The sequence below is a fragment of the Triticum aestivum genome, chromosome 1B, assembly GCF_018294505.1.
Source record: "Triticum aestivum cultivar Chinese Spring chromosome 1B, IWGSC CS RefSeq v2.1, whole genome shotgun sequence".
NCBI classification, from domain to species: Eukaryota; Viridiplantae; Streptophyta; class Magnoliopsida; order Poales; family Poaceae; genus Triticum; species Triticum aestivum.
This window is the reverse complement of record NC_057795.1, coordinates 136,449,412-136,475,511: the sequence shown is the minus strand read 5'-3', so window position 1 is coordinate 136,475,511 and position 26,100 is coordinate 136,449,412. Positions and strand designations below refer to the sequence as shown.

General features: G+C 47.8%; 2 protein-coding genes across 6 annotated transcripts; one reads left to right on the top strand and one right to left on the bottom strand.

Annotated features, from left to right (window-relative positions):
• Window positions 1-10,315: 10,315 nt before the first annotated feature.
• Window positions 10,316-12,436, bottom strand: LOC123088145 (uncharacterized). The gene is made up of 2 exons (XM_044510320.1): window positions 12,151-12,436; window positions 10,316-10,603 (listed from the first exon to the last, which is right to left on the bottom strand). Exons 1-2 carry the CDS (start codon window positions 12,372-12,374, stop codon window positions 10,513-10,515), a joined length of 315 nt encoding a protein of 104 aa, XP_044366255.1. The 5' UTR covers window positions 12,375-12,436; the 3' UTR covers window positions 10,316-10,512.
• A 1,729-nt stretch (window positions 12,437-14,165) lies between these two features.
• LOC123112026 (putative disease resistance protein RGA1) lies at window positions 14,166-25,598 on the top strand. 5 transcript variants are annotated; one of them, XM_044532939.1, is made up of 15 exons: window positions 14,166-15,051; window positions 15,136-19,838; window positions 20,016-20,165; window positions 20,480-20,582; window positions 20,726-21,471; window positions 21,618-21,745; window positions 21,987-22,108; window positions 22,334-22,451; window positions 22,714-22,821; window positions 22,990-23,543; window positions 23,634-23,805; window positions 23,896-24,078; window positions 24,166-24,257; window positions 24,363-25,049; window positions 25,140-25,598. In XM_044532939.1, the coding sequence occupies exon 2, from the start codon at window positions 15,147-15,149 to the stop codon at window positions 19,830-19,832; it is 4,686 nt and encodes a 1,561-aa protein (XP_044388874.1). In that variant the 5' UTR covers window positions 14,166-15,051; window positions 15,136-15,146; the 3' UTR covers window positions 19,833-19,838; window positions 20,016-20,165; window positions 20,480-20,582; window positions 20,726-21,471; window positions 21,618-21,745; window positions 21,987-22,108; window positions 22,334-22,451; window positions 22,714-22,821; window positions 22,990-23,543; window positions 23,634-23,805; window positions 23,896-24,078; window positions 24,166-24,257; window positions 24,363-25,049; window positions 25,140-25,598. The 5 variants fall into 5 exon arrangements, with proteins under 5 accessions (XP_044388874.1, XP_044388887.1, XP_044388865.1 ...); XM_044532952.1 differs by lacking the exon at window positions 21,987-22,108 and having other exon boundaries at window positions 23,639-23,805; XM_044532930.1 differs by lacking the exon at window positions 21,987-22,108 and having other exon boundaries at window positions 24,378-25,049.
• Window positions 25,599-26,100: the final 502 nt, after the last annotated feature.

The following is a 26,100-nucleotide window of genomic DNA, read 5'->3' as shown; positions in this document are numbered from 1 at the left end:
CAAAATAATCATGGCAACACACGGACTGTTGTAACCATGGGCCTCCTGCAGGCCGTATGATCCATGGGCCTTCTATACGGGCCGTAGGATCCATTGGCCTTCTATACGGGCCGTAGGATTCATGGGCCTTCTACGGGTCGTAGGGTCCATGGGCCTTCTACGGGCCGTACGATCCATGGGCCTTCTACGGGCCGTACGATCCATGGGCCTCATACGAGCCGTAGGATCCATGGCCTTCTACGGGGCGTATCATCATTTCGCCAATCATGGGCCGTACTATTCGTGGACCATAACGGGCCGTTAATAGGCCGTATTTGATAACTCTATGAAAACAGCCCAACGGTATTTTTTTACATGAAAACGGCCCAACGTATTAACGGTCCACAAACGGGTCGACTGTAACGACGGGTTGAATTTGACCCACAAGCAGAAAATGACAGTAACGGGCCGTATGTAACTGAATGTTACAAATGAGCCCAAGAATCAATGGGCCCTGAGAAGGCCGAAAGATAACTTGGGCTGGAAACGGACCAATGGAATAACGGGCCGTTAATGGGTAAAGTGATACACTATTCATTACGGGCCAGTTTCACCACGGGCCGTTAATGGGCCAAGAGTTACAAAGGGCCTCATATGGGCCGAAAGAAGTAATGGGCAACACATGGGCCGGAAGTTAAAACGGGCTGGAATCATATTGGACGGCCCAGATGACGCTACTGGGCCTAATTCGGAGAGGTTGTAATGGGCCCTGGGTTAGCGGGCTGTAAATGGTCTATATGCGAACAGGCCGTTAACAGGCTTTCCGTGGGCCGGCCCGCCACCTTTTGACCAAGTCAAAGGGCCGGCCTTTTCACAGGAATGGGCCTCTGTTGGGCCGTGCCACGTGTCGCCGTATCATAGGCGCCTTCGGTCCAATGAGTGGATGACATCTGTCCCAACGGTGAGCCGACACATGTTTCCTCCAGCCAATGATGATTTTACATGTGGAAAATCCCCATTGGTCGGGGCTGTTAACGGGTTATCGGTCCCAAAACCGGACCCGATAGCTTAACAGCGTTCCGTTACGGTGGATGCCACGTGTCGGTCACCCTTGACGAAAGCACTTCTGTGACGCACGATTTATTGTCATGGAAGTGGACACTTCCGTGATGATAATTTTGGTAATGTCATGGAACACTTATACGACAGCACAGGTATGACTATCTTGATTCTGTCATAACATCGTCATGGATGCACATGCATGACAAAAACGCGACCTACTGTGACAAATATGTATCATCACGGAAGTGTATTTTTTTGTAGTGCATTGACATTCCCGCCATCCAAGAAACCATGCGTTTTGACTTCTCGCTTCCTGAGCTTGACCGTCTGAGCTCCCACCTCTTTGCGTGGCATTGGCTCCCTTCTAGTGGGAGCGCCAGCCACTCGGAGGGCATCCTTTTAGGTGTTAAGGATGCCACCTTTGAGGTGGGTAGCATGGATCGGGGAATTCTTTGTGAGCATGGAGCTTTTCGAGCGGACCCTTAACTTCAAGTGGGAGGTTATCATCATCTACGGGCCGGCAGACCATAGCCGGTCTGCCGCCTTCCTTAAGGAACTCCACCGGAAGATTTCTACGGCCTCCCTTCCGGTGGTGGTTGGAGGTGATTTTAACCTCCTCCGCGTTGCGGAGGACAAGAGAAATGCTAATGTCAACTTTGCGCGGATGCAAATGTTCAATGACTTCATTGCTGATCTTGGTCTCCGCGAGATTGATAGGATTGGTGCCAGGTTCACCTGGACCAATCGGCAGGCCTCCCCGACCCAGTCCATCCTGGACAGGGTCCTAGTTTCCCCGGATTGGGACCTCCATTGTCCCCTAGCTTCCCTTCGCGCCATCACCCGGATTGGCTTTGACCATGTCCCGCTTCTTCTGTCCTCTGCCGATGAGCGTCCACCGATTACCCCACGATTCCGGTTTGTGACCTTCTGGCTGTCCCAAACCGGGTTAGTGGAGGCTGTTAGCACCCGCTGGGTGGAGGCCCGCGCTCACCCTCACTCCCATCCCCCTTCGGCCATTGATTCGTGGCACTTCCGTACCAAGCGTGGCCGGCAGCTCATGAAGGGGTGGGGCGCTAACTTGGGTCGAGACCTCCACGATCGCAAGAAGGACCTGTTAACCGCCATTCAGGCACTTGACTTGCGTGCGGACGTGGTTGGGCTCTCTCCCGATGAGTGGCTCTCTCGCTACTTAGAAGATCAGCTCTCCGTCATCTACGCCAATGAAGAGGCCTATTGGCGCCTCCGTGGTGCCCAGAAATGGGTTTTGAAGGGCGATGCGAACACGGCCTACTTTCAGGCTATCACGAATGGCCGCCTTAGACGCAACACCATCCCCCTATTATGGGATGGTGCGACCCTCCTTCAAGACCCCCGCGACATTCGGACCCACGTTGATGGGTTCTATAGATCTTTGTTCTCTACGCTCCTAGGAGCGGCCTCTCCCTGGCCCCTGATTGCTGGACTGGCCCCTAGCTGGTCTCTGATGTGGAGAACGCGGCCCTTACGGCCCCCTTCTCCGAGAGCAAGGTCTGGGCTGCCATTAGGGGCATGAACCCTACCACGGCGCCGGGTCCTGACGGCCTTCCGGTTAAATTCTTCCAGACCTTCTGGAACGTGATTAAACCGGAGGTCATGGCCATCTTCGAAGAGTTCTACGTTGGATCCATCGACCTCGGACGCCTCAACTTTGGGATCATCTCTCTCATCCCCAAGGTGCTTGGCGCTTCCGACATCCGCCAGTTTCGCCCGATCACGGTCATTAACCTGATTTTTCGGATTCAGGCAAAAGGGTACGCCAATAGGGTGACCCTTCTTGCTGACCGCGTTACTCACCCCAACCAGTCCGCCTTCATCCAAGGCCGGTATATCCTGGATGGGGTCCTTGTTCTTCATGAAGTCCTCCATGAGGTCCGCGCCAAACACCTCAAGGCGGTTTTTCTGAAGATTGATTTCCATAAGGCCTATGATACTGTTAGCTAGTCCTTCCTTCGGGAAGTTTGCTCCGGAAGGGCTTCGACGACCGTTGGATCACCAGAGTCATGCAGATGGTCTCCTGCGGTCGCACGGTCGTTAACATCAACAGCGAGATCGGTCCTTTCTTCCCTACCCCATGTGGGGTTCGACAAGGCGACCCCTTCTCCCCGTTTTTGTTCAATATGGTGGTGGACGCTCTTTCTGCCATCCTAGATAAGGCGAAGGCTGCAGGCCATATTCGTGGGATCACCCCCCACCTTGCCGGAGGGTCCGGGATTTCTTTCCTCCAGCATGCCGACGACACCATCATCATGGTCGAAGGCTCGGAGGCGGACATCTCCAACCTCAAGTTCCTCCTCCTCTGCTTCCAACAAATGTCTGGCCTTAAGATAAACTTCGACAAGAGTGATGTTATGGTGATGGGCTACTCTCCCGCGGAGTGTCTGGCCATTGCCAACCGGCTTAACTGCCGCCTGGGCTCCTTTCCCACGACCTACTTGGGTACGCCCATTAGTGACTCCCGACTCACCGTCGCGGATTTGCGCCCGACCGTGGCCAGGCTTCAAACGCGCATCGAACCGTGGCAGGGGAGGTGGTTATCTAAGGCAGCCCAGACAATTCTCATCAACTCTTCCCTCTCCAGCCTCCTCTTGTTTCTCATGAGTTTCTACAGCCTCCACGAGACTATGCACCATGAGATTGCCAAAGTCCAGTCTCGTTTCTACTGGGCTGGCGACAACGATAAGCAGAACTATCATATGGTCAGTTGGCCGGACATTTGCAAGCCCAGGGAGCAAGGAGGCCTTGGCATTATGTGCTCCAAGCGGATGAATATCGCCCTCCTATCCCGTTGGCTTTGGCGCATCTCGCAAGGTCACGGTGGCCTCTGGCTCGACATCCTCCGAAACAAATACCTACGCGGACAGCCCCTCGCCTTCTGCCAGAGATCTGGCGGCTCCCAGTTCTGGCAGTCAGCCGTCCAGCTTCTTTCGGTTCTCCGCATTGGGACTTCCATCTCGGTCGGCTCCGGGGCGTCGACTTTGTTCTAGTTTGATCGTTGGGCCGGAGACGCCCCCTTCGCGGCGCGCTTTTCCGGCCTCTTCTCCATCTCTGTCGATCTTGTGTTCTCTGTCAAGAGGGCCCTTATTGACTTAGGGCGCCTCGCCTTCCGGAGGCCATTTGGGCCCCCGGAATCCGCCGCTTGGCGTGAGTCACTGGACTGTGTTGCCCTCCATGAACCGATGGTGGAGGGTGGTCCCGACCAGGTGCGTTGGCGCCTGGAGCCCTCTGGCCAGTTCTCCACCAAGTCTCTCTACCTGGCCATCGCCCCCTCCTCCGCCCCTCTCCCCCTTTCGACGGCGTGGTCCATCCGCCTGCCTCTGAAGATCCGGATCTTCATGTGGCAATGGATTCGCGGTCGGGTCCCGTCCGGGGTTGAGGTTCGCAAGCGAAGTGGCCCGGGCTCTGGCATCTGCCCGCTCTGCGGTGTCCCCGAAGACTCGAATCACATTTTCTTCTTCTGCGTTTCCGCTCAATTCGTGGAGCTGCTTTCACGAAGCGGTCGGTGGAAATTGGTGCCACGCCAACTTTCCCGACTTATTTGCCGAACTCCAGAGCTCCCCCTTGACATCTCGCCACATTATGTGGCTTGAGATTGGGGTCATTGCTTGGACCCTCTGGACGATCCGCAATAAGCTTGTGATCCAGCGCATTCCTCTTCGACGAGCTACTGACGCTATCTTCAAACTCTCTGGTTTCTTGCAGCTTTGGCAGCCGCTTAGCCGCCCTCAGGACCGCGATGCCATCTCCGCCTTCATCGCCAACCTCCGCTTGATGGTCCTCTGTCTCTCGCCGCCGCCCCGGCCGGAACCTGACTAGACGCTTATTCCGCTCTCCCGCTGTTTTCTTTTTTATTTGCCTGGGCTTGTTGAGTTGTGCCCTCAGCAGAACCTTTGTACTTATTTGTGAGACTTGGATGTGTGTGGACTAGTCCTTGTATGTGTGCTCTCTCGCGGTTTGCTTTATTTATAAAGCGGGGCGAAAGACTTTTTCGGTCAAAAAATAAAAGTAAGTAACATACTTTAATTATCTTCTAATGCATAGATGAACCGAAATTACGTATTTGCAAAAATATGTACGCAATTAAATCGATTGGTCATGCACGTTGTGTGAATTAAGTTCTACCAATTTTTCCTATATGTGAATTAAATGTGGTTCCATATATTTAGGTTTGACCACAGTTCCTAGATGACCACCAATGGTTCATGGTAACTGAAATGTAATTACTGGCAGCATATATGCCAAGGCAATAACTACTTCTATCTAGAAGATATGGAGCGACCTTTCTTTTTAGATGTGTAGCAAACATGCATGTATGTCGCAACAGGAGAAAAAATGATATCACGAGCTCCTAGCACAGTTAGCATCGCTAAAGCCCACCCAACACCACACCCCCCCCCCCCCCCCCCTCCCCCTCCCACACACATTGGTTTCACCTCTTATTCCCCCTCTCGTCCTCTCGAATGACGGTCGTGGTGTTCATCTGTACACAATATATCTTAAGTCATTGATCTCAAGACAACTATTTCTTATTCCATTGTTCAATCGTTCACAAAATAGTTAGCCTATAAGTGAGGGAAATTATGTGGAGTTTTCTACCTGGCTAGAGGCAATTATATAATTGCAATTAAAATTAATCAGCAAACATAATTGACGACGACATGAATACTTACTTAGCCTCTTCTATGGAAATTTTAAGCTGCTCAATTATAATGTCACTATGAAAAAAACAACAATGCAGCAGTGGGGTACCCAGATTATTTAAAATTGCCCCGCTTGTCATCGACACAGTGCGTCATTTGGAAAATAGAAAATTCCAGTGTCATATAAGAAATGAAATTTAATATCGCGATGCTGTCAAGGCAAGTGTGGCGCCTGATCCAGAACCCTGACAGTCTTTGTGCTCGTATTCTTCGAGCTAAGTACTACCCTGACGGCGACATATTTAAGGCGCAGGCTACAGAGGGAATCTCATATTCTTGGCGCAGTTTGCTTCATGGATTGCAACTGGTGGAGCAAGGATATATTTGGCGGATTGGTGATGGGCATAATGTGAAGATCTGGGAGGATCCATGGCTGCCGCGGGCTTGGACTCGGCGTGTTCAGATAATGAGAGGAGGGAACCTGCTGGAGCGAGTGCACAAGTTAATTGATCCGGCCCCAGGGCGTTGGGATGAGCAGATGATTACTGACACTTTTTGCCAAGAGGATGCCCGCTTAATTCTTGAAATCCCATTACGTGATGGTATGAATGACTTTATCTCATGGCATTTTGATAAGAATGGTATTCATTCAGTCAAGCAGGCTTATAAGCTTCATGTCCAGCTTGAGAAGTTGATGAATGGAGCTAGCTCCAGTAACAATTCCGGTAATCTGGTTGCATGTGATAATACGCGCTGGAAGCGCATTTGGAAGCTGCCTTGCCTGAATAAAGTCAGGATGTTTGCATGGCGAGTGGCACACGACTCTCTGGCGGTGAGGGCAAACTTGGTGAGGCGTGGAATGCAAATAGAGGACACAAAGTGCCCAATGTGTGATAGCTCAATTGAGGAAGGGGGGCACCTTTTTATCAGGTGTAAGGAGGTCAAGGAAGTGTGGCGAATGCTGGGCTTAGAGGAGGTGAGAACAAAGTTGGAGAAGTGTTCATCTGTGTATGCAGCTTTGGATGCCCTATGGACGATACACGTAGACAAAGTTGCCATGGTATTCAATTTCTGGTGGCACTGGTGGAATAATCGGAACAGAGTTTGGAAAGGTAAAACTAGATGGCAGCCAAATGAAATTATGTTTCAGACTTTTGCCACCAATGCTGAATACCTGTCGGTCGCGGTGAAGACTGAAAAAGGAAGTAATAAGAATGATTCTCAATGGAGACCACCAGAGGAGGGTATACTGAAGATCAATATTGATGGTGCTTTCACTCCGGGTGGTGAAGATGGTGCGTGGGGTGTGATTGTGAGAGATTACAGGGGTGATGTGATAGCTTGTAAAGCAGGAAGATCCATGCATGTATCTGACGCATTTGCAGCTGAACTTCAGGCGATGGTTCATGCTCTGGACTTGGCAACTGAACTAGGAGCTATCCGCATAATTGTAGAAACTGACTCACAACTCCTTGCAGCTGCGGTCAATAGCACAGATAAGGATTTCTCCAGATATGCCACGATACTAGAAGATGTAAAGATGCAAAAGAGACTATGGTTTTCCAAATGTGCCATTCAGGTTTGTCGTAGGGAGGCTAATAATGCTGCACACCATCTTGCTAAGTTTGGTTACAATTGTACTGAAAATGAAGCCTTCCAGTGGGAGGACTGTGCACCTGACCAGGTTGCATCTTATGTAATGGGCGACGCGCCCAAACTGTCTGCGTAATAAAGCTTTGTTTTAATCAAAAAAAAATGGTGGTCTCTTCTTTCAAGGAGAAAAGGCGAAAAATCTAAAACAAAAAATAAAACAAAAGCAGAGGAAGCAAAGCAAAAACCTCCTGACCCAGCAGTGAGCCACTGATCTTTCCTTCCTGCATTGCACCAAGTCCCCTGGCTGCAGCACTACACGATGACCACCGCCGAGCCTCCCATTCCGCCGTCGCCGACCAGCCCTCGCGACAGGGTGCGGCGACGGCAGTGCGCGCTCGCGCTGGCTGCCGCGGCCGCCGCCTGCCTGGCGCCGGTGGCCGTGCTCCTGGCGGTGCTCGTCCTCGCGCCCTCGCTCCTCCCACGGCTGCTCCTCCGGCCTCACCACGTCGTCCCCTACGTTTCCTCCGCCGAGCTCCGCCTCCTCGCCTTTGACCCCGCCGCATCCGCCGTCTCCTACAACCTCTCCGCCACGCTCAGGTTCGACAGCCCGTGCCTCTACTGCACATGGCGGTACACGGAGCTCAAAGCCACGCCGTCCTACGCCGGGCAGCAGCTGGGCGCCGGCGCGGAGCTGCCGGAGCTCACGCAGCGGAGGGGCAGCGACGCGCGCGACATTGCGTGGGCGGGGGCGCAGAAAGTGCCGCCCGGCCGGCGCGCCCGCGCAGTTGCCGCGGCGCTCGCGCGGGAGGAGGCCGAGGGGCGGCTCAGCGTCAAGGTGGCGGTGAGCACCGTGCAGAACGGCGCGCGGAGCGACTTCGCGTGCGTGCTGAGCTTCCCTGCTGTGTCTGCGCCGCGGCGCGGAGGGACCGGGAGCCCCGCCGCCGCGGTGTTCGACGGCGGCAGGTGCGTCGACGCTGTGCCTGGCGAGATCTAGGCGCCGGTCGATCGGCCCGCTGGTGCTTGGCTTGGCGAGCGATCGATGTTGGCTTTGGCAGTTCACTTGTTCTCATGGCGATGGGGGAGCGCCGGTGCTTTTTTTTTTTTGAGAATTCTTTGCATTCAGATCACGAAACAATACAAAATAGTTGAACCTTACAAGCACACTGAAACGCAAACACAAAGGACTATAAACACCTAGAATACCCTAAGACAACCATAACATAAGAAGATCTCCGAAGCTCTGTGTCATCATCCCTGAATCTTGAGGGAAGACCCCTGCAGCAAAACGATATGCAACCAGGCGCAAGCAGGTCATCATCTTCAACCACGGAACAATTGCCACCACTCTGCTTCCTCCTTTTTTGACACCAGCGCTGAGAGGGCATGGACATCAATCCAACACACCTGCAACAGCCGTCGCCATCTTTGGCTTTGAGTACCGCGAAAAATGTCCCTTCCGGAAGGAAGAGAACTCGAGTCATCCGACCGGTCCAGCACCGCGGCCGGGCCATTCGCCCGGGCAAAGCAGAATCTCCCTCTAGCATCAGCGTAGAGGAAGGAGAAGAACAACAGCAGCAAATCATACCGACAAGGAAGAAGAAGGGTCTTCGTCTCCCTGCATCCATCGCCCATCTAAGGACCCAAACGGCCAGTGCCAATGGACCTCCAGTCACCATAGCCCGCGACCTCGACGAGATCCGGGGATCCCCCACCCCGCTGGCTCCTAGACGAAGGCCAAAGCCTCGACTGACCGCGAACGGAGCCCGGAGAAACTTATTCCAAAGCGACACCACCGCAACGGCCTCGGCAGCGTCACCCTCAACCCTAACCCTACCACACACACCTAGCGGACAGACCCGAGGTTCCCCCTCCCTCCTGTGGCCGGAGCGGCCGACGGAGAGAGAGGGAACCGGCGGCGCCACCGGCAGCGCGCAGGAAACCCACGTACGGCACCAGGCCACGATGGCTCCTTGACGTGCATTAGTCGTGTGTTCATTATCATCACGTGGCGTGGTATGTTCTTGTTCGGTTTTTACCATCATCGTGACCTGGAAAACGGCGACCAGGGGCCGTACAGTACAGACCTTGCCTGCATTTCACGCCAAAATGAGCTTTGTGTGCGTGCCTCGGCAAGCCGGTAATCGGATTCCCACTACGCACGTTACGTATCGGCCGGGGCGCACGATCCGACTCCGCGACCTCCGGTCTCAGGTCAGACGTCGCACCCTACATAGCCTAAGCTCATCCACCACGACGCCTGCAAACGCCGCATTAGTACCTCGTTGCACCAACGTGGTTAGCTCATAACTCCTCGATAGCCTGCACATACGTACTACGTACTAAGGATCGAAGCGCGCGGGGATGGCGACAGCGGAGGCGCGACGTCCGCCGTCTAAGGGGAAGGGGCCATCACCGCCGGCGAGCGGCGTCGCCGGGACGAAGAAGCGGAAGAGGGTGCTCCCGCCGCTGCTGCCGCCCGGGACGGCCGTGGAGGTGCTTCGCAACGGGGCCTGGGTGGGCGGCGGCACGGTGACCATCCGCAACGGCCGCACCTACATGGTCCGCCTCCCCGACGGCATGACCGTGCTCATGAGCCGGGGGAGGGTCAGGCCGGCGGCGACGGAGTAGAGCGGTGCTTGCCTCTGTCCATCGACTGCACCATACTTGCAGGGACTTCTTTGCTTGCAAGCCCAGTAGTTCTTGATTCTTTTCATGCCTTTGCAAGAAACGTTTAGTAGCATATGTGATGGCGTCTCCGATCCTTTCAACTTTCACGTTCCATTTCACTGTTAATTCTCCGAAAAGATTGCATTTCACTACTACTTCATTAATGTGCTGTATACGTCAGCTGCTTAACTGAGATTGGTACCGGAAGAGCAATTCTCGTAATGTCAAATATTTTGGGCGCTAATTGATGCAATTAACTGCATAGCTTAACATGGCTCCAGTCTTACAAATTGGTGGGTGGTAAGCCAGAAAAAAAAACTAAATCTATAGTAATAAGATAACCAAATGCTGATGTGTATTGCATTTCAAGAAGCAGCATAAATAAACGAGTCTTCAGACTATAAGAAACAAACCCATCATTGCCAAATCGGTGACAAAATGAAGCATGACTGACCTAATACAGAGGGCAGTTTCGCAGCAAACATTTCAACATTAGCTGCCAAATCAGTACTAAAATTAAACAGAAGCAAGGCATTTATTTGTTTCTCTTGATCGCACGCCTTCCCTGGCCCTTCTTTGGCGGACCCTTCCCACGACGTTTAAGCATTTCCAGCTTCGCGAGACGCCTGCACAGAGAATGGTAATGTTAAGATAGGCTTGTCACGAAAACACTCCTAAGCACCAAAACAACCTTCCTGAAGGAAATTCCTAAGTTTAGGGCTATTATGCATGAAATTTCAGTGATGGAAGTGAGTAAGCAAGGGGAGGGGGGCTGAAAATGGTCAGAACAGGTGATCTGCTATAATTAATTGACGCATTTCACAATGTTACAACACGGGAGCGCATAGTAACTATCAACATTTGCTATCAGAACATGATTTTTGCCCATGGTGTTGCTTCCATCTTGGTTATGCAAATTTCCAGTGAAATGGAAAACAATGCACGTGCTAGTAAGGAACTGGTCAAGATTGTCAATCAATTTGGCCTATGAAAACACTGCAACATCAGAGAATTCAGCATGAGTTTTGTTAGCCCAAGTTCTGCTCATGTAATATTATTTTTATTACAATTCAGGTCATTACAGTCGATTACCAATGAATTCATTCTGAAGGGAGCAATTATGCTTGGCTTTTCAGTAGCCAAGTCGGCAGTAGGCAAGGATTGACATATCATACATATTTGAAAATCATTACTCCGAGTACTTGTAACAACAGAAACACAATAGCACAAGAGCCATAAAATATTACATACACATTCCGAGCAAGGAATGAATTACTCCTAAATCAGACAATCTAAGGTGGCCACTGCAACGCCAAATAGAACAATCTAAGGTGGCCACTGAAATCCTAAATCAAATAATCTATGCATCTGGCAGGACTTGCTTTTTCATGCGCATAATCAGCACTCCAGTTACCTCTGACTAACTGATCACAAGAGCTGACCTGACTGAAGCAAATGCACAAAGTACTTGTGGGTGCAAGATAATATTTTTACCTAACGCCCTCTAGCATGGCCACAGATAAAAAAGATGCCACCTATACATAACAACTAATTTCCCAAATGCAGGCATACCAAATTACCAATGAGAGAGATACATGCAAGTACAGACCAGAATGCCAGAGAGTTGCAAAACAATAACTAAACACAATCCCTATCTAGATCCAGTCATCCTAGATTTGGACAAATGAGGCATAGAGCAGCAAAATGAGATCGATATTTATGATATTCACAGCAGTGATCCAAACCCTACTGCTGAAAGTGGCCCTTTCTATACTACAAACGACACCTGCGCATGACCATTGACAGCGGTCAATAATCACAATAGCAAACTAAGAACAATGACAGGGTCTGCAAGCCTGCAACCACAAAATCAGGTATGTACCGACACAAATCACCACACATTTGCTACCATGAATCACAGAGCTATTAGCGCGGGCAGGCAGGCGGCCAAGTGCGTAGACATCAGTGAACAAGGAAATACTAGCACCGAGCCACCACCTGACGGCTCAGCGAGGCGGCGGGGCATATCAACAAACACGTCGCGGGCGGGCGTCAACCACGCCTCCCTGAGAACGAAGCATAACGACGAACAGGTGGCGGGCGAGCGCAAGCCCACGACGATGGAAGCAACAAGCAAAATACTAAGAGGCGCGAGGCGGGCGCGGGCGCTTACTCTTTCTCCTCGCGCGCCATGACTTCGGGGTCGTCGCGCTTGATGTCGTCGGGGTACCACTGCGCGACATGCTCGCCGATGAGCTTCTTCCGCAGCAGCTTCGTCGCCGCGCGCTTCCCCAACGGGTTCACCGCGTGCCCGAAAATCGCGGCGCGCGCCTCCGCCGCCCCCGCCGTCACCGCCGCCGTCAGCAGCTGACGAAGCCCGCCCGCCGCCGCGCTCATCTTCCCCTCGCTCTCTCTCGGTGGATCGGATGCTCCCGAACTCGGCTACCGACGGCCCAGGGTTTTGGGGCTGTTTGCATTGTTTTTCTTTGGGCCTGGAGGATTAGTGGGCCGGGCCAGATGAACATGATTAGTATTCTTCAATTTTTAGTGTTTCCGTTGAAAGAAGCCTATAAGGTCCAGTTCCTCCCAGTTTTCAGGGTGAAAATAAGCCCAAGCCCCCAAAAAACTCAATTCAGAAGCCATTTCTCTTTTTTCTTCCCATCACAATGAAGAGAAGCCGGGGAAAGGCACTGCTGTAAAAACTACTTTCAAAACTTCTTCACATGGAATTTCAAAAAAAAAAAAAAACTTCTTCACGTGGAATCGGTAGTTTGTCGTCGAAGTTGTCCCAATTTACAAGGGAAATGTCTTCTTGTATCGTTTGAGTCATCACATGCTCATGTGCTCCGTCTCATTATAGAGTTTTCCCAAGCACTACACGCCAGTTGTCCCACTGCACACCGTCTCCGCCTACCCTAGTCTTCCCCGAGGAACCCCTCCGGCGAGCATCATCGTCATTGGTGTCGGGTAGTCGCGTTCGTCTCCGTCTCCGGTCCAAGTAGGCGTACCTGCTCCTCTTGTCCCACCAACGCCAGCCTCTACTCTTCCCCACCTAGTGTCGTCGTTGCCCGCCCTCTTGATCCTGCACTCCTCTGGTGATGCCCGCTTTATTGATAAGCACTTCACATGTCACTCTACTGAACTTCTTCATAGTTCATACCATATCATCTCTTTCTCCCCCCCCCCCCTCTCCCTCTCTCTGGCTAAGCATGAGAAAGAATAGCTTCACAATGGCAGTTGTGGCATGTGGCCTAACCGCCTGTAAGTGCATGGAAGTATTTCCCAACAATGTATCCTACCTGATGATTTAGGATTAGTCGCCCCCTCTGAACACAACCATATTGGCACGATCTCTAGTTATGTTCACATCAAGACTGAAGTTCGGAAAATATTCTCCTCTATAGTCACCTCTAACAAAGCACAAAAAAGTGGCAAAACTAAGCTATGAACAAGAAGTTTAAGAAAGAAAATAAAACTCATATAGATATAAAAATTGTCAGCATGATGTAATAATATGTTCACTAGGCCAGGCGAGGTAATGTATTATTGATTCTTGTGATTAAAAAAAGGTGTTACTTTGAATGGGCCTCAACGGGAGATCGATCGTTCTTGGCATAAACTAAGTGCTTAGAAATTCTAATGTGACTAAGAACAAGCAAAAACATTTTCTAAATTCCAATCTATTCGCTGTTCATTCAGTCTCCGCTGAAGATCAGTGTGGATGAGGGTGTGCATGGTCTTTCTCCATATCCCCATGTTGCACTTGTCATTTCTGTCACAGGGAGATTCTACAGTGCGGGTAGGCCTTGTGGAACAATGAAAATTATGGGTGCGCTTAGACGAAGATTACTCTTGCAGCAAACGACATGGATGATGAGGCGGTTGATTAGTGCATCTTATATATACTCATTATTTTAGGGATTCGGGAGTCATTGGAATACAACTTTTTGTTGATATTGTGTGTTTCGAGGTTGCTTACCACACACATTATGCGGTTGTTTTAGTACAACTTTGTATTAATTTGGTGATAATTAATATGGATAGAAAGGAGTAATGGAGATAACATATTATATACGTATTTTATTTACAGATGTAAATCACGTGACAGACTTTAAAATAAAATTATTTTATCAACAACGTATATGCCCTAGAAAAACCACAAAAATGAGATAAAAAATTGACTGGAAATACATTTTTCCCAGCCTCGCGTGTATAGCCTTTTCACGCTGGTGTCTCGGCCTCTCGGCTCGATCTTCTCGCTCGCGAATGGCGTCCGCGTCGTCATCACTCTCCCCCACCCACCGATGGCCTCCCGCTCAGCCCGAACTTCCCTGCTCGCCACCGGCCCCGCCTCGCTTTCCAGTGCGTCGGCTAGCCGCTCTACCAGTCCTCCGCCTCCCTTTCCAGTGCGTCGGTGGCCTCGAAGTGGTGTCTGGGAGGTGTTCGACGGAATGCTCCTGCGGGTCGGGAGCACAGCTGGCCTCCCAGCCTCGCAGGTAAGGATTGGTCTGTTCCTCTGTGCATTATTGCAAATTACAATGGCGTCTGAGTCAGAGTCTGAGGTTGAGTAATCCAAGGACTGGCTGGGCAGCCATTCGGACGTTGCCCAACTTCACTTACAGTTACAGAATTAAACGCTGGTGGTCGTTAAAACAGCGAGGAGTTAACAAAGGCATATGAAAGAGAGTAGACGATGCGATGCCAATGAAACAAGTGTGGGTTTGGTGCTTGTGCTTGCCGTTGCTTGAGAATTTGAGATGCCTTGGTGTCTTCTTCAACTTGTCACAGCGGTGCCTGTTTCTAGAAAAGAAAAGGATAAGAATCAAATAAAGGAAAACTCCACCAGCAGCTGCTAGCTAGTAGAATCAAACGAAGGAAAGGAATGCTCCACCAACAGCTAATGGTTGATCCCAGCCTCTCCTCCCACGACATCTTCCCTGCACGCGCCTACATATACCCACTCCACGCAACCAGCTCCGGCAAAACAATATAGAGAAAAGGAACTCCGGTCGAATTCCGTCGCAACTCGATCATCGTCGTCTTCGCAGCAGGGAGCCACGCCGGATTCACATTCGTAAGTAGTACATACATACTTTTTCATGCTAGTCCCCAAACTTTTGCAACAAGAACTAACATCTGCATCTCGAAATGGTTTCAGCTGGCGTTGCGATGGACTTCGCCGTGGACGCTGCGCTCTGGGTGTTGGGCAAGGCGCTGGCCCCGGTCACGGACGGCCTGCTGGAGTCATGGGCGGCCAGCGCCGGGCTTGGCCACAACATCGACGCCCTCAAGATGGAGCTCCTCTATGCGCAGGGGATGCTCGACAACGCGCAGGGCAGGGAATTCCGCAGCCCCGCGCTCAAGGAGCTTCTACACAAGCTCGGGGAGCTCGCGTACGGGGCGGACGATGTGCTCGACGAGCTCGACTACTTCCGCATCCAGGATGCGCTCGACGGCACCTACCACGCCGCCGCCGACTTGGATGCACAGGGCTGCATTGATGGCCTCCTCCTCAATGCTCGGCACACCGCCAGGGACACTGCTCACAAACTCAGGCTCTCGGCCTCATGTTCGCGTGGTGCAAGCGCAAGCCATGGTGATCCTGACGATGAAGCAGAAGGTGGCAAACAAGGATGCCTATGTAGCATTCGCACTCGCGGCAGGCATCAAATCAGCTCCCCACCAGCGTCACCAACCAACAACGGTGGATGCATTTCCAAGGTCGCTTCTCGTGCTCGCAGCACTGCCCACATTATCAGTAAGAACTTGACATGCTACTCCTTCCCGTCCGTTCACGATGATGATGCCATGTTGGAATCGTCCAACATGGCAGCGAGTGGACGGTGGTTCCTTTGTGGCGCCTGGAAGTCCAAGGCAGTACAGACAAATCATGTAGGGCAAACTCCCAAAATGGAATTTGATAGGGTGGGGATGTCCCAAAAGATGATGGAAATAGTGGAGCAGCTGAAAGCCCTATGTGGAAAGGTCTCCACCATCCTCAATCTAGAGCTATTGGGTTCTAATCGTACCCCTAACCAAGACACTACCATGAACAGACCCAAAACCACCCCAAACATTGTAGAGCCTGAGTTATTTGGGAGAGATAGTCTGAAAAAGAACATCGTGGATGATATTACACATGGTAAATATTGTACAAGTGAACTTACTGTGGTTCCACTTGTTGGTCCGGGTGGTATTGGGAAGACAACACTCACACAACACATATTTAGAGAACTAGAGAGTTCTTTCCAAGTTTCGGTTTGGATATGTGTCTCTCTCGATTTTAATGCAGATAGGTTGCTACAAGAGATTGTGAACAAGATCCCTAAAGTAAATGGTGAAAAGGTTAATACTAGCAACCAAGAGTTAATTGAACAAAGGTTGAAATCTAAGCGGTTGTTGCTTGTTTTAGATGATGTGTGGACATATCATGAGGATGAGTGGAAAAAACTATTAGCTCCATTAAAACATAACAATGGAGACAAGGGTAATGTGGTTATAGTCACTACACGAATTCCAAAGGTAGCAAGTATGGTCACCACAACTAATTCTTCAATCGACGTGGAACGTCTAAGTCATGGGGATACTATGTCTTTCTTCGAAGTATGTGTATTTGGTGACCAACGACCATGGGAAGACCACCCTGAATTACGTGATGTTGGGAATACAATAGTAACAAAATTGAAAGGTTTCCCTCTTGCAGCAAAAACAGTTGGTAGATTACTAAGAAACCAGCTTACCTTGGACCACTGGACAAGAGTTGCAGAAAGTAGAGAATGGGAATTACAGACCAACGACATTGACATTATGCCTGCCCTAAAGCTTAGCTATGATTTTCTCCCTTTTCATCTACAACAATGTTTTTCCTATTGTGCATTGTTTCCAGAAGATTATGAATTTGGTAGCAAAGAGTTGACTCACTTCTGGATAGGACTAGGCATTATAAGGTCACATGATCAGGCCAAAAGAACAGAAGATGTTGCACTGTGCTATTTAAATGACTTGGTAAATCATGGATTCTTTAGAAAGAATGAGAAACAAAATGGTCCTCGTTATGTTATTCATGATCTACTACATGACTTGGCTGTGAAGGTTTCATCGTATGAATGCCTTTGCATATATAGTTCTAACATAAGGTCCATACAAATTCCTGCATCCGTACGTCACTTGTCCATCATTGTAGAAAATACTGATGTCAAAGATATAATCACTTTTAAAGAATACAACAGTTATTTGAGTGCACTAGGTAAAAGATTGAAAGTTCAGAACTTACGCACTTTGGTGCTGTTTGGTGAATACCATGGAAACTTTGCCAAAACTTTTAGGGGTTTATTTAGGGAAGCTAGAGCCTTACGCACTATTTTTCTGTCTGGTGCATTGTATTCTGTGGATGATGTGTTGCTGGACTTTTCAGAACTTGTCCATCTCCGCTACCTAAGGATCAAATCAGTTCGTAATAAGGACATGTGCTTACCTAGTGCATTGTTTAGATCTTATCACTTAGAGGTAATTGATCTTGAAAGTTGGGGAGGTAGCTTTGGTTCAACAAGTCAAATGAGCAGCCTTGTAAAATTGCGTCATTTTGTTGTGCCGGAAGATAGTCTTAAACTTCACTCTAGCATATGCGAGGTTGGGGAACTTAAATTCCTAGAGGAACTGAGGAGATTTGAAGTGGGAAAAGAAACCAAGGGTTTTGAACTAAGTCAACTAGGAGAACTGACAGAGCTTGGAGGATCACTTGGCATTTATAATCTCGAAAAGGTGCAGAAAAAAGACGAGGCAAATGAACTAAAACTGATAGACAAAAACCACTTGCACAAGTTAATACTAGAATGGTGTATTGATAGACCTAACAGGAATGCAGAACAAGAAGAACATGTCATTGAAAGTCTCGTACCACACAGTAATCTGCAAGACCTATGCATTAGAGGACATGGAGGTGCTAATTGCCCATCATGGTTGGGCAGGTACCTCTCTGTTGAAAATTTAGAATCTCTTTCCCTATGTGACGTATCTTGGAGCAACCTTCCCCCTTTAGGGAAGCTGGGGTTCGTTGCTGGTGAAGGGTGGCAGAGTCATGTCTCAAGCCAAAGTTTCCATATTCTGAAAAGGCTAGAAATAGTCAACATACCAAAACTACAAAAATGGGCTGGAAACGAACCTTGTCATTTGTTCTCCGTTCTAGAGGTGGTCATCTTTATAGATTGTCCTGAACTCGTCGAATTGCCATTTTCACACCCTACTAGCCATCGAGCAAAGCATGATGAGAATATGTCTTGGTTTCCTAAACTACGGGAGCTCAAGATTATATGCTGCCCCAAATTGGCGTCATTGCCTCCAATCCCTTGGACTCAAGCTCTGTGCTCTGCTGAGATAAGGCAAGCAGGATCAGTATTTGAGCAGCTAGTTTACCCAAATAACTACGGAGCGGAATTGAGTTTGGAAGTTGAGGGAAAAGATGGTCAGCATGGCGTGCTGTGGAATGGGCTGGCTTTCCATAATCTAGCTGGTCTGAAAGGGCTGTGGGTGAAGAACTGCCCTCCCCTGCCACTGATTCACCTCCAAAAGCTAAAATCTCTCAAGTTCCTCGTGATAACCGGTACGAGCAACTCGTTGCTGCTGTTTGAAGGTGAAGGCTATAATACTGAATGCCCGCTTCCAGTTGAACATATTGGGATCAAGGAGTGTGGTGCTGATGGGAAGGAACTGACACAACTATTATCTCATTTCTCGAAGCTCACTAAGTTGGGAGTGAGAAGTTGTGAGAAGATAACAGAGCTTGGCGTGGAGGTGCTTCAGACAGAGATGACGACATCATCTCCATGTAATGAAATTGTAATTGAGTATGCACAAGAAAGGCACCATCAGACAAGAGGGGAGGAGGTAGAAGATGCAGCAGCAGGAGGAGGAGGTCTGCTGCTGCTGCCTCGGCAACTAGAGGAGTTGAGCATCATTGAGTGCAGAGAGCTGCGGTTACTCTCCGGTTCACTTGGGAATGACAGCAAACACGGAGGAGGGCTCCAGAGTCTTTGTCCTCTCCAAAGTCTCTGCTCCCTCCGCTCGTTGGAGATATATGATTGCCCCAGGTTCCTCTCGTCCTATTCGTCCTCCGCCTCATCTTGTTTCCCCTTCCCGACCTCCCTGCAACAACTCATGCTGTGGGGCGTGGAGGGCATGGAGACGCTGGTTCCCCTCTCAAATCTCCTCTCTCTCACCGATTTAACCGTGCATAACTGTGGGGATCTAAGAGGCGACGGCTTGTGGCCTCTCGTCGCCCAGGGCCGACTCACACAATTACAAGTCACTGAAACCCCCAAATTCTTCACTGGTTCAGAGCCCTCACAACCGCATGACCAAGAGATTCCTTCCTCTTCATCCAAACTCGAGCGTCTCTGGACAGATGACTTGGTGGGAGTCCTTACCGCGCCCATCTGGGAACTCCTCTCTTCCTCCCTCACCAAATTAATCTTTTGGGGGAACAAAGAGGTGGAGCGCTTCACAGAGGAGCAAGAGGAGGCCCTTCGCCTCCTCAGTTCCCTCCAGGAACTCGAGTTTTTGGGCTGTGAGAAGCTGCAGCGCCTCTCTGCAGGGCTGACCAAGCTTGCCAGCCTCAAGATATTACGCATCTGGTGGCGTCCAGCCATTCAATTGCTGCCCAAGGACGGACTACCAAGTTCTCTGCAAGAATTAGACATCAGAGACTGTCCTGCCATCAAATCTCTGCCCAAGGACGGCCTGCCAAGTTCACTACAAAAATTAGAGGTTCCTTATGGCATCAGCGAGGAGCTTAAAAGGCAGTGCCGCAAGTTAAAAGGAACCATTCCAATAATCATAGACTACAACAACGACTACTAATCCAAGGTAACAGACATTTGATGGCTTGTACTCATTACACACTTTCCCAGCCTCATATTTATGTTACTTTCCATAATTAATCTCGTAATTAAGCATCAGACTAGTTGTCTTTTTGTTTGCTTCACCGCAGTCACTGTCCTGCCATCTGTATAATCCACTTGTTTTAATCTTTTGAATGTGCAGGGCTCTTCTTGGATTTGTACATTCTTCTAGCCTAGTCTTATAGATCCAATTCTCTTTCTATCCAAGCACAGTTCATGGAGTTGCTGCCCTTACAAGCATGAAGAAGGTTTCAGATTATTATTGCACCCGCACATTATTATACTGGTTATGGTTAGTATATATACGAATAATCACCCCCTATTCCCGTACACCACTTCTTCAGCACCATTTACAAATTTGACCATCGTTTATTGTGATGTGTCTTGTTATTTTGGTTACCTCGGGAAGTTTCCATTTCATATGTTTCAGTTGTTCTACTTACTGTTGGAACTGAACAAATGCTTCCTTGCTTGCATCCATCCCCAACTCCCACCACTTTCCATCACATTTTCCTGATCCCACACACGTCAAACATTTTCATTTTAATTTTATCTGTTTCGCTTACCGCATAATCTGAACAATGTGACTTTCAATCTACCATTCAGGCCTCTGCTATGGAGCTCTAAAAATTGTTCTACCTTTGAAGAACTTTCTGCATGCACAATTTTGGACGCCATGACCTTGTGTGGCTTCTCCTACATAACTATGGTATGTATATGTAAGAACACCACTTTACCCCTCTGGAAATTAATCCATGGTGACCCCACACGTTGAGACATTTTGGTTTACTTTGGATTACATGTTACTGCATAGTCTGAATGATGTATGTTATCTTTCAATCTACTTCGCAGGGATCTGTCTTGGAGTTGTACATTCTTATAGCCTTGGAGAGCTTTCTCCTTCTACGAAAAAAGCTAAAAAAAAACAGAAAAAGAAAAAAGAGAAAAAAAAGAAAAAGAGAAAAAAATAAAAGGAAAAAGGAAAAAAAAGAAAAAAAGGAAAAGAAAGGAAATGGTTTTAAAAAAGAGAGTAAAGCTTTCCATCTGTTCAGTGTCCGCACGTGTGGTAGTCTTGTGACTTTATGTGAGGTGTTTGTGTAGTTGTTGTACGTTCTTTCACAGCAAAAGTAGTAATTTTAATTGTGTAGGGTTGTTTGTCTGATAGTTGTGTTGCATATTTGGAAATCAACATGGCAGTAGTAGCTCCCAACAAAAGGAAAGGGAAATGGAAATTTGCAAGGGAAAGAATTAAATCCATTATGTGGTTTCTGTGTGGTATCTGTATGAAAAGGGAGAAATATTAACTGATTATGAGTTCTGGGACTGAGAGAAGCTGCAGCGCCTCCCCGAGGGGCTAACCAAGCTTGAGATTGCAGATCAGAGACTGTCCAGTTGCTGCCCAAGGACATCCTCCTGAACCCCTCTACAAGAATTTGTGATCGGGCGTTGTCTGTTTTGTCAAATCTCTGCCCAAGGACGGCCTGACAAGTTCTCTATGGAAATTAGAGGTTTTTAATGGCATCAGCGAGGAGCTAAAAGGGAAGTGCCGCAAGTTAAAAGGAATCATTCCGATAATCAAAGGCTACAACTAATCCAAGGTAAAATTAATTCCTTGTTTGTACACATTCCTAGTTCCCACCCACAAATTTACATTACTTTCCGTAGTTATCTTTTTGTTTGCTCCACCGAAGTCACTGTTGTGCCATCTGAATAACCCACTTGTTCTAATCTTTTTTATGTGTAGGGCTCTTCTTGGATTTGTACATTCTTCTAGCTTAGCCTTGTAGACCCAGTTCTTTGTGTCCAAGCACAGTTCCAGAACTTGCTGCCCATGAAGATCCCCCTTTATAGCACCCATCCATTGCTAAACTGGTTAGTATATGAATTATCGTCCATTACTCCCATACTTCACTTCATGCATTGTTTACAAATTTAACCCGTAGTTGTGCCGTGTGGCCCGTGTCTCGTTAATTTGGTTACGTCGGAAGTTTACCCTTCATGTGTTTTGAGTTGTTCTGGTTACTACCGAAATTGAACAAATACTTCCTTGCTTGTGTCCATTCCCAACTCCCACCACTTTCCATTGATTTTCCATGATCTCATCTCTCTCAAGGATGGCCTCCCGAGTTGTCTCCAACAATATGGGATCTCCTACTGTTAGACGACCTCCTAAGTTCACCCGCATTACATGTCTGTGGTGACAGCAGCAAGGAGCTAAAAAAGGCAGTCCAGCAGGTAGAAGGGAACAATTCCAATAATAAGAGATGTTGAATTTCAATCAATTGTAACAAACAAGTTATTTGTTAGAACTTCTGATCGGTTCCTACCCAAATATTTCTATTGTGTTTACTAATAAATTAAGTTCGTAAGCACCAGAGAAATTCTCTTTATGTTTGCATCACCACATTATTACAATTTTCATCTGACTAACCCACACATGTTAATATTCTGTATGTGCAGAGCCCTTCTTGGATGCGCACATTCTTCTAGCCTTGCCTTGTAGACCCAATTATGTCTTTCATGAAGTTGGCAATCCATGTGCAAATGCCTCCATGTGCACCTCCATGTACATAAACTGGTTAGTGTATGCATAGTCACCTGCTTTATAAGTTTAATCCATACGTAGCAGTTCTGCACGTTGTTTGCCTTTCATGTGTTTTGAGTTGTCATGGACCATTACTGAATACTAAAGTTCAGTTTGAACAAATGCTTGCTCATTTTTATCCAACCCTTTCCACCAATTTCAAGGGTTTTTAGATAATGAAAACTTTTATTACGCCTATCCCCTGCATCATAGATGCATATATGGCCTCACTTAATCTGAACCATGTCGTTTTCAGCCTACTTTGCAGGCCTCTGCCATGGAGTCGCAAATTCTTCTGCCCTTGCATTCACACATAGTGCGTGCTTCATTTCTTCGGGTGGCATCACCTCCCTGTGCAGATATGGTATGTATATGCAAGTCCACACTTTATACCTCATAAAGCTAATCCATGATATTTACCTTGTTTCTTCGTAAGCCACAGGTCACACCCAAGTCATATTGCTTTGGTTGAGATTTCCTTATAACAACAAAATGTAAAGTGTTTCTTACCTCATTTAAATCTACTTTGCAGGGATCTGTCCTGGACTTGAGCTTTCTCATAGCCTTGTAGAAATCTCTTCATTCTTCTGGCCAAAAAAAAAGAAAAAAAAAAGAAAAGAAAAAAGAGAAAAAAGAGAAAAAGGACAAAGGAAAAAAGGAAAAAAGAAAAAAAGAAAAAGGGAAAAAGAAAAAAAGGGCAAAAGGAAAAGGAAAGAAAAAAAAAGTTTTTTACCTAAAAATCCAAACATTCAAAGTTAACACATATTGTTGTGTGGTACCTTTAAAATGGGTAGTTGTGTCATTGTATCATGTTCTTTCAAGAAAAAAAAAAGGTAGCGGCATTGTTGGATTTCGAGTTACAAACTTTCTTACTCAGAAATAGGACCGGTTGCCTGATAGTCGTGTTTAAAATTGGGAAACCAACAAGGGAGTATTAGGTTCTTGTAAAAGAAAAGAAAGGAAAAAAGGGAACAAGAGAACCAAAAGAAAGAAGAGTAAAACAGGGAAAATAGTAGCAGACTCCATTGTGTTGGATTAATGAAGTGTGCGCCCTGCAGTGTGCTAGACTGAAGCTGAATTAATAAGGTATGTGTATTGTGTTATTTGTAAATTATGAAACGCCATTCAGTTATATGATTAAAACCTATTAAAATTACACAATGATTTATTTTGTAGATCAGCCTCCTTGGAAGCAAAAGTATGTGCAGAAGTTGTGGTTAGTTCAGGTTGTCTTCTGTCACTGCAATGGCCATAAAAGTAACGGTACTGTCCGGTGAATGCAATCTGTTCCAAGCGCTTTTGTATCAAAGCCAGGATTATATGGTTCTTGAACTGCATGCGCACAATGGTTAGTACATTTAGATTTTAGTTTATCTTTGAAATTCTCACCTTGTGTGACTTCCTTTATGACTTGTTCTGTACTCTTGCTTTGCTGCAGTGAACTGAAACATCTTCAGCTTAGACTATCCGATCAATCGTGAAACGCTGCCATGAAATCTGACCAGGCCAAAATCCTCCTTCAGATGAAAGTAACGGTATTGTTCGGTGAATGCAATCTGTTCCGGGCGCTTTTGTAACAAAGCCAGGATTATATAATTCTTGAACTGCGTGGTGCACAATGGTGAGTACATTTAGACGTTAGTTTATTTCAGAAATTCCTTGCCTTGTGCATCCTTTATGACTGTTATGTTCTGTTCCGTTGCTGCAGTGAACCGGATCATCTTCAGCTTGGACTAGTTTAATCATGAATCGGAAAATGCGACCATGAATATGCGATCAAGCAAAACCTTCCTTCATATGGTGTGTGATGTAGTCCGATCTAGTGTTGTTCTCAGTTTTGGTATCATAATGCAAAGTATTTATCTTAGCAAAATGGTGAGAAGTGCTTACAGTGTTTGTTGACAGTCTCTTTATTAGCAGATAAAACATGGAAGGTACCGGCAAAATGGTTGGCATTTTCTTCACAAAAGGAAAATGCTGCTCATCTGGTTTGCATGGCGTCTTCAGTGCCGCGCTCTGGAAATCCTACTCTGCTGGGCTCTCTTGAGAAAGGGAAACGAAGGGAAAATGTGAAAAACCTAATAAGGGAAGAAAGAGAAGTGGGAAATATAACATATAAAAGCAACTCTCCATCTACTTACACTTTGCACAAGTGGGCTGAGATGTGCGAAATGCGGAGAGCTGAGGACCCATCCCTCAACCAAAACCCCTGTGGCTCCATGCTGTGGTGGTGTAGAGAATGGTCAGAAGTTTGGCATGGTGGCGAAGGGTGTTGGGTGAGTAGCGGCGATGCCAACGACTTGGTAGTGAGCGATCCATGGCGGCGGCGAAGGAAGAGCATAGAGGTGACATTCCTGTTTGGTCTGAGTTCGAGTCTGCGTGTTGCCCCCCTTAAAGTTGAAGCCATATCCTTGCTGGTCAGGGGTGCTCGATAGAAGACACAGTCAACAGTGCTTCTTGATGTAGACTTTGGTACTAGATGAAGAACAGGTTCATCCGGGGTATTCATTGGTCAGTTCATCGCAGCTAGAAGCACAAGGTGTGTTCTGGTGCGCTGACGGGTGGGCGCGCATAGATGGATGGTGTAGAATGGTGAGTACACTTTTAGACCTTAGTTTATTTCAGAAATTCCTCGCCTTGTGCGTCCTTCATGACTTGTTCTGTTCTGTTCTGTTGCTGCAGTGAACCGAATCAGTTTCAGCTTGGACTAGTTTAATCGTCAATCGAGAAATGCGGCCATGAATATTCGATCAAGCGAAAAGCTTCATTCATATGGTGGTGTTGGAGTTGCAGGCTCAAACCCACTGCCAAGTGCTGCTTTTTGTACTCAACATGGGAGATGCATGAAGATTACAGGTCCGGGATCATGTGAATCCTACATAATGTCTAGGTGTTCAGCTCGCAGTTTCATCTCCATGAATTTAGTCTTGTTTTCTATTGCACCAGGAAGGTGAGCTAAGCAGACTAGCTGCGAGAACGTCAATCACTTGTCTATGGTCAGGCACTATGTATGTCTCTAAATATATGCTTTTCTTTGCTTTCAAGCTGTACTAAACACGATTAATTGTAATAATGTAACCTTGATGAGCAAAGTGAGCATCTCACTGATTCTCAGAGTAAATATGAAAGTGGCGTTGCTAATCGTACTCCAAGCATTGTCGTGTGTGCTAATATGAATTTTTTTTTCTGTCAGAGCATCTACAACAGGAATATGCTAATTAGAGCCGCTATACGTCCGCAGACGAGTCCAGAGACAACATCCGATCATCTCTCAGATGAAATGTCCGTGTCCACAGTAGCCCCTCTCGCATGGAAACTGAAAGATTGAGGATGTCGCTTAGAGGGGGGGGGGGGGGTTGAATAGGCGCTTTAAAATAATTACGGTTTAGGCTTGAACAAATGCGGAATAAACCTAACGGTTAATTTGTCAAGCACAAAACCTACAACAACTAAGCTCACCTATGTGCACCAACAACTTATGCTAAGCAAGATAAACAACTAAGTGATAGCAAGATATATGACAAGAAACAATATGGTTATCACAAAGTAAAGTGCATAAGTAAAGGGTTCGGTTAAGAGATAACAGAGGCACGCGAAGACGACGATGTATCCCGAAGTTCACACCCTTGCGGATGCTAATCTC

Excerpts from the sequence above, each read along its gene's own strand:
- LOC123088145 (XM_044510320.1), bottom strand. The coding sequence starts at position 12,374 with ATGAGCGCGGCGGCGGGCGGGCTTCGTCAGCTGCTGACGGCGGCGGTG. Across the intron at positions 10,604-12,150 it reads ATGGCGCGCGAGGAGAAAGA|GCGTCTCGCGAAGCTGGAAA; the intron begins GTAAGCGCCCGC and ends TTCTCTGTGCAG.
- LOC123112026 (XM_044532952.1), top strand. The coding sequence starts at position 15,147 with ATGGACTTCGCCGTGGACGCTGCGCTCTGGGTGTTGGGCAAGGCGCTG.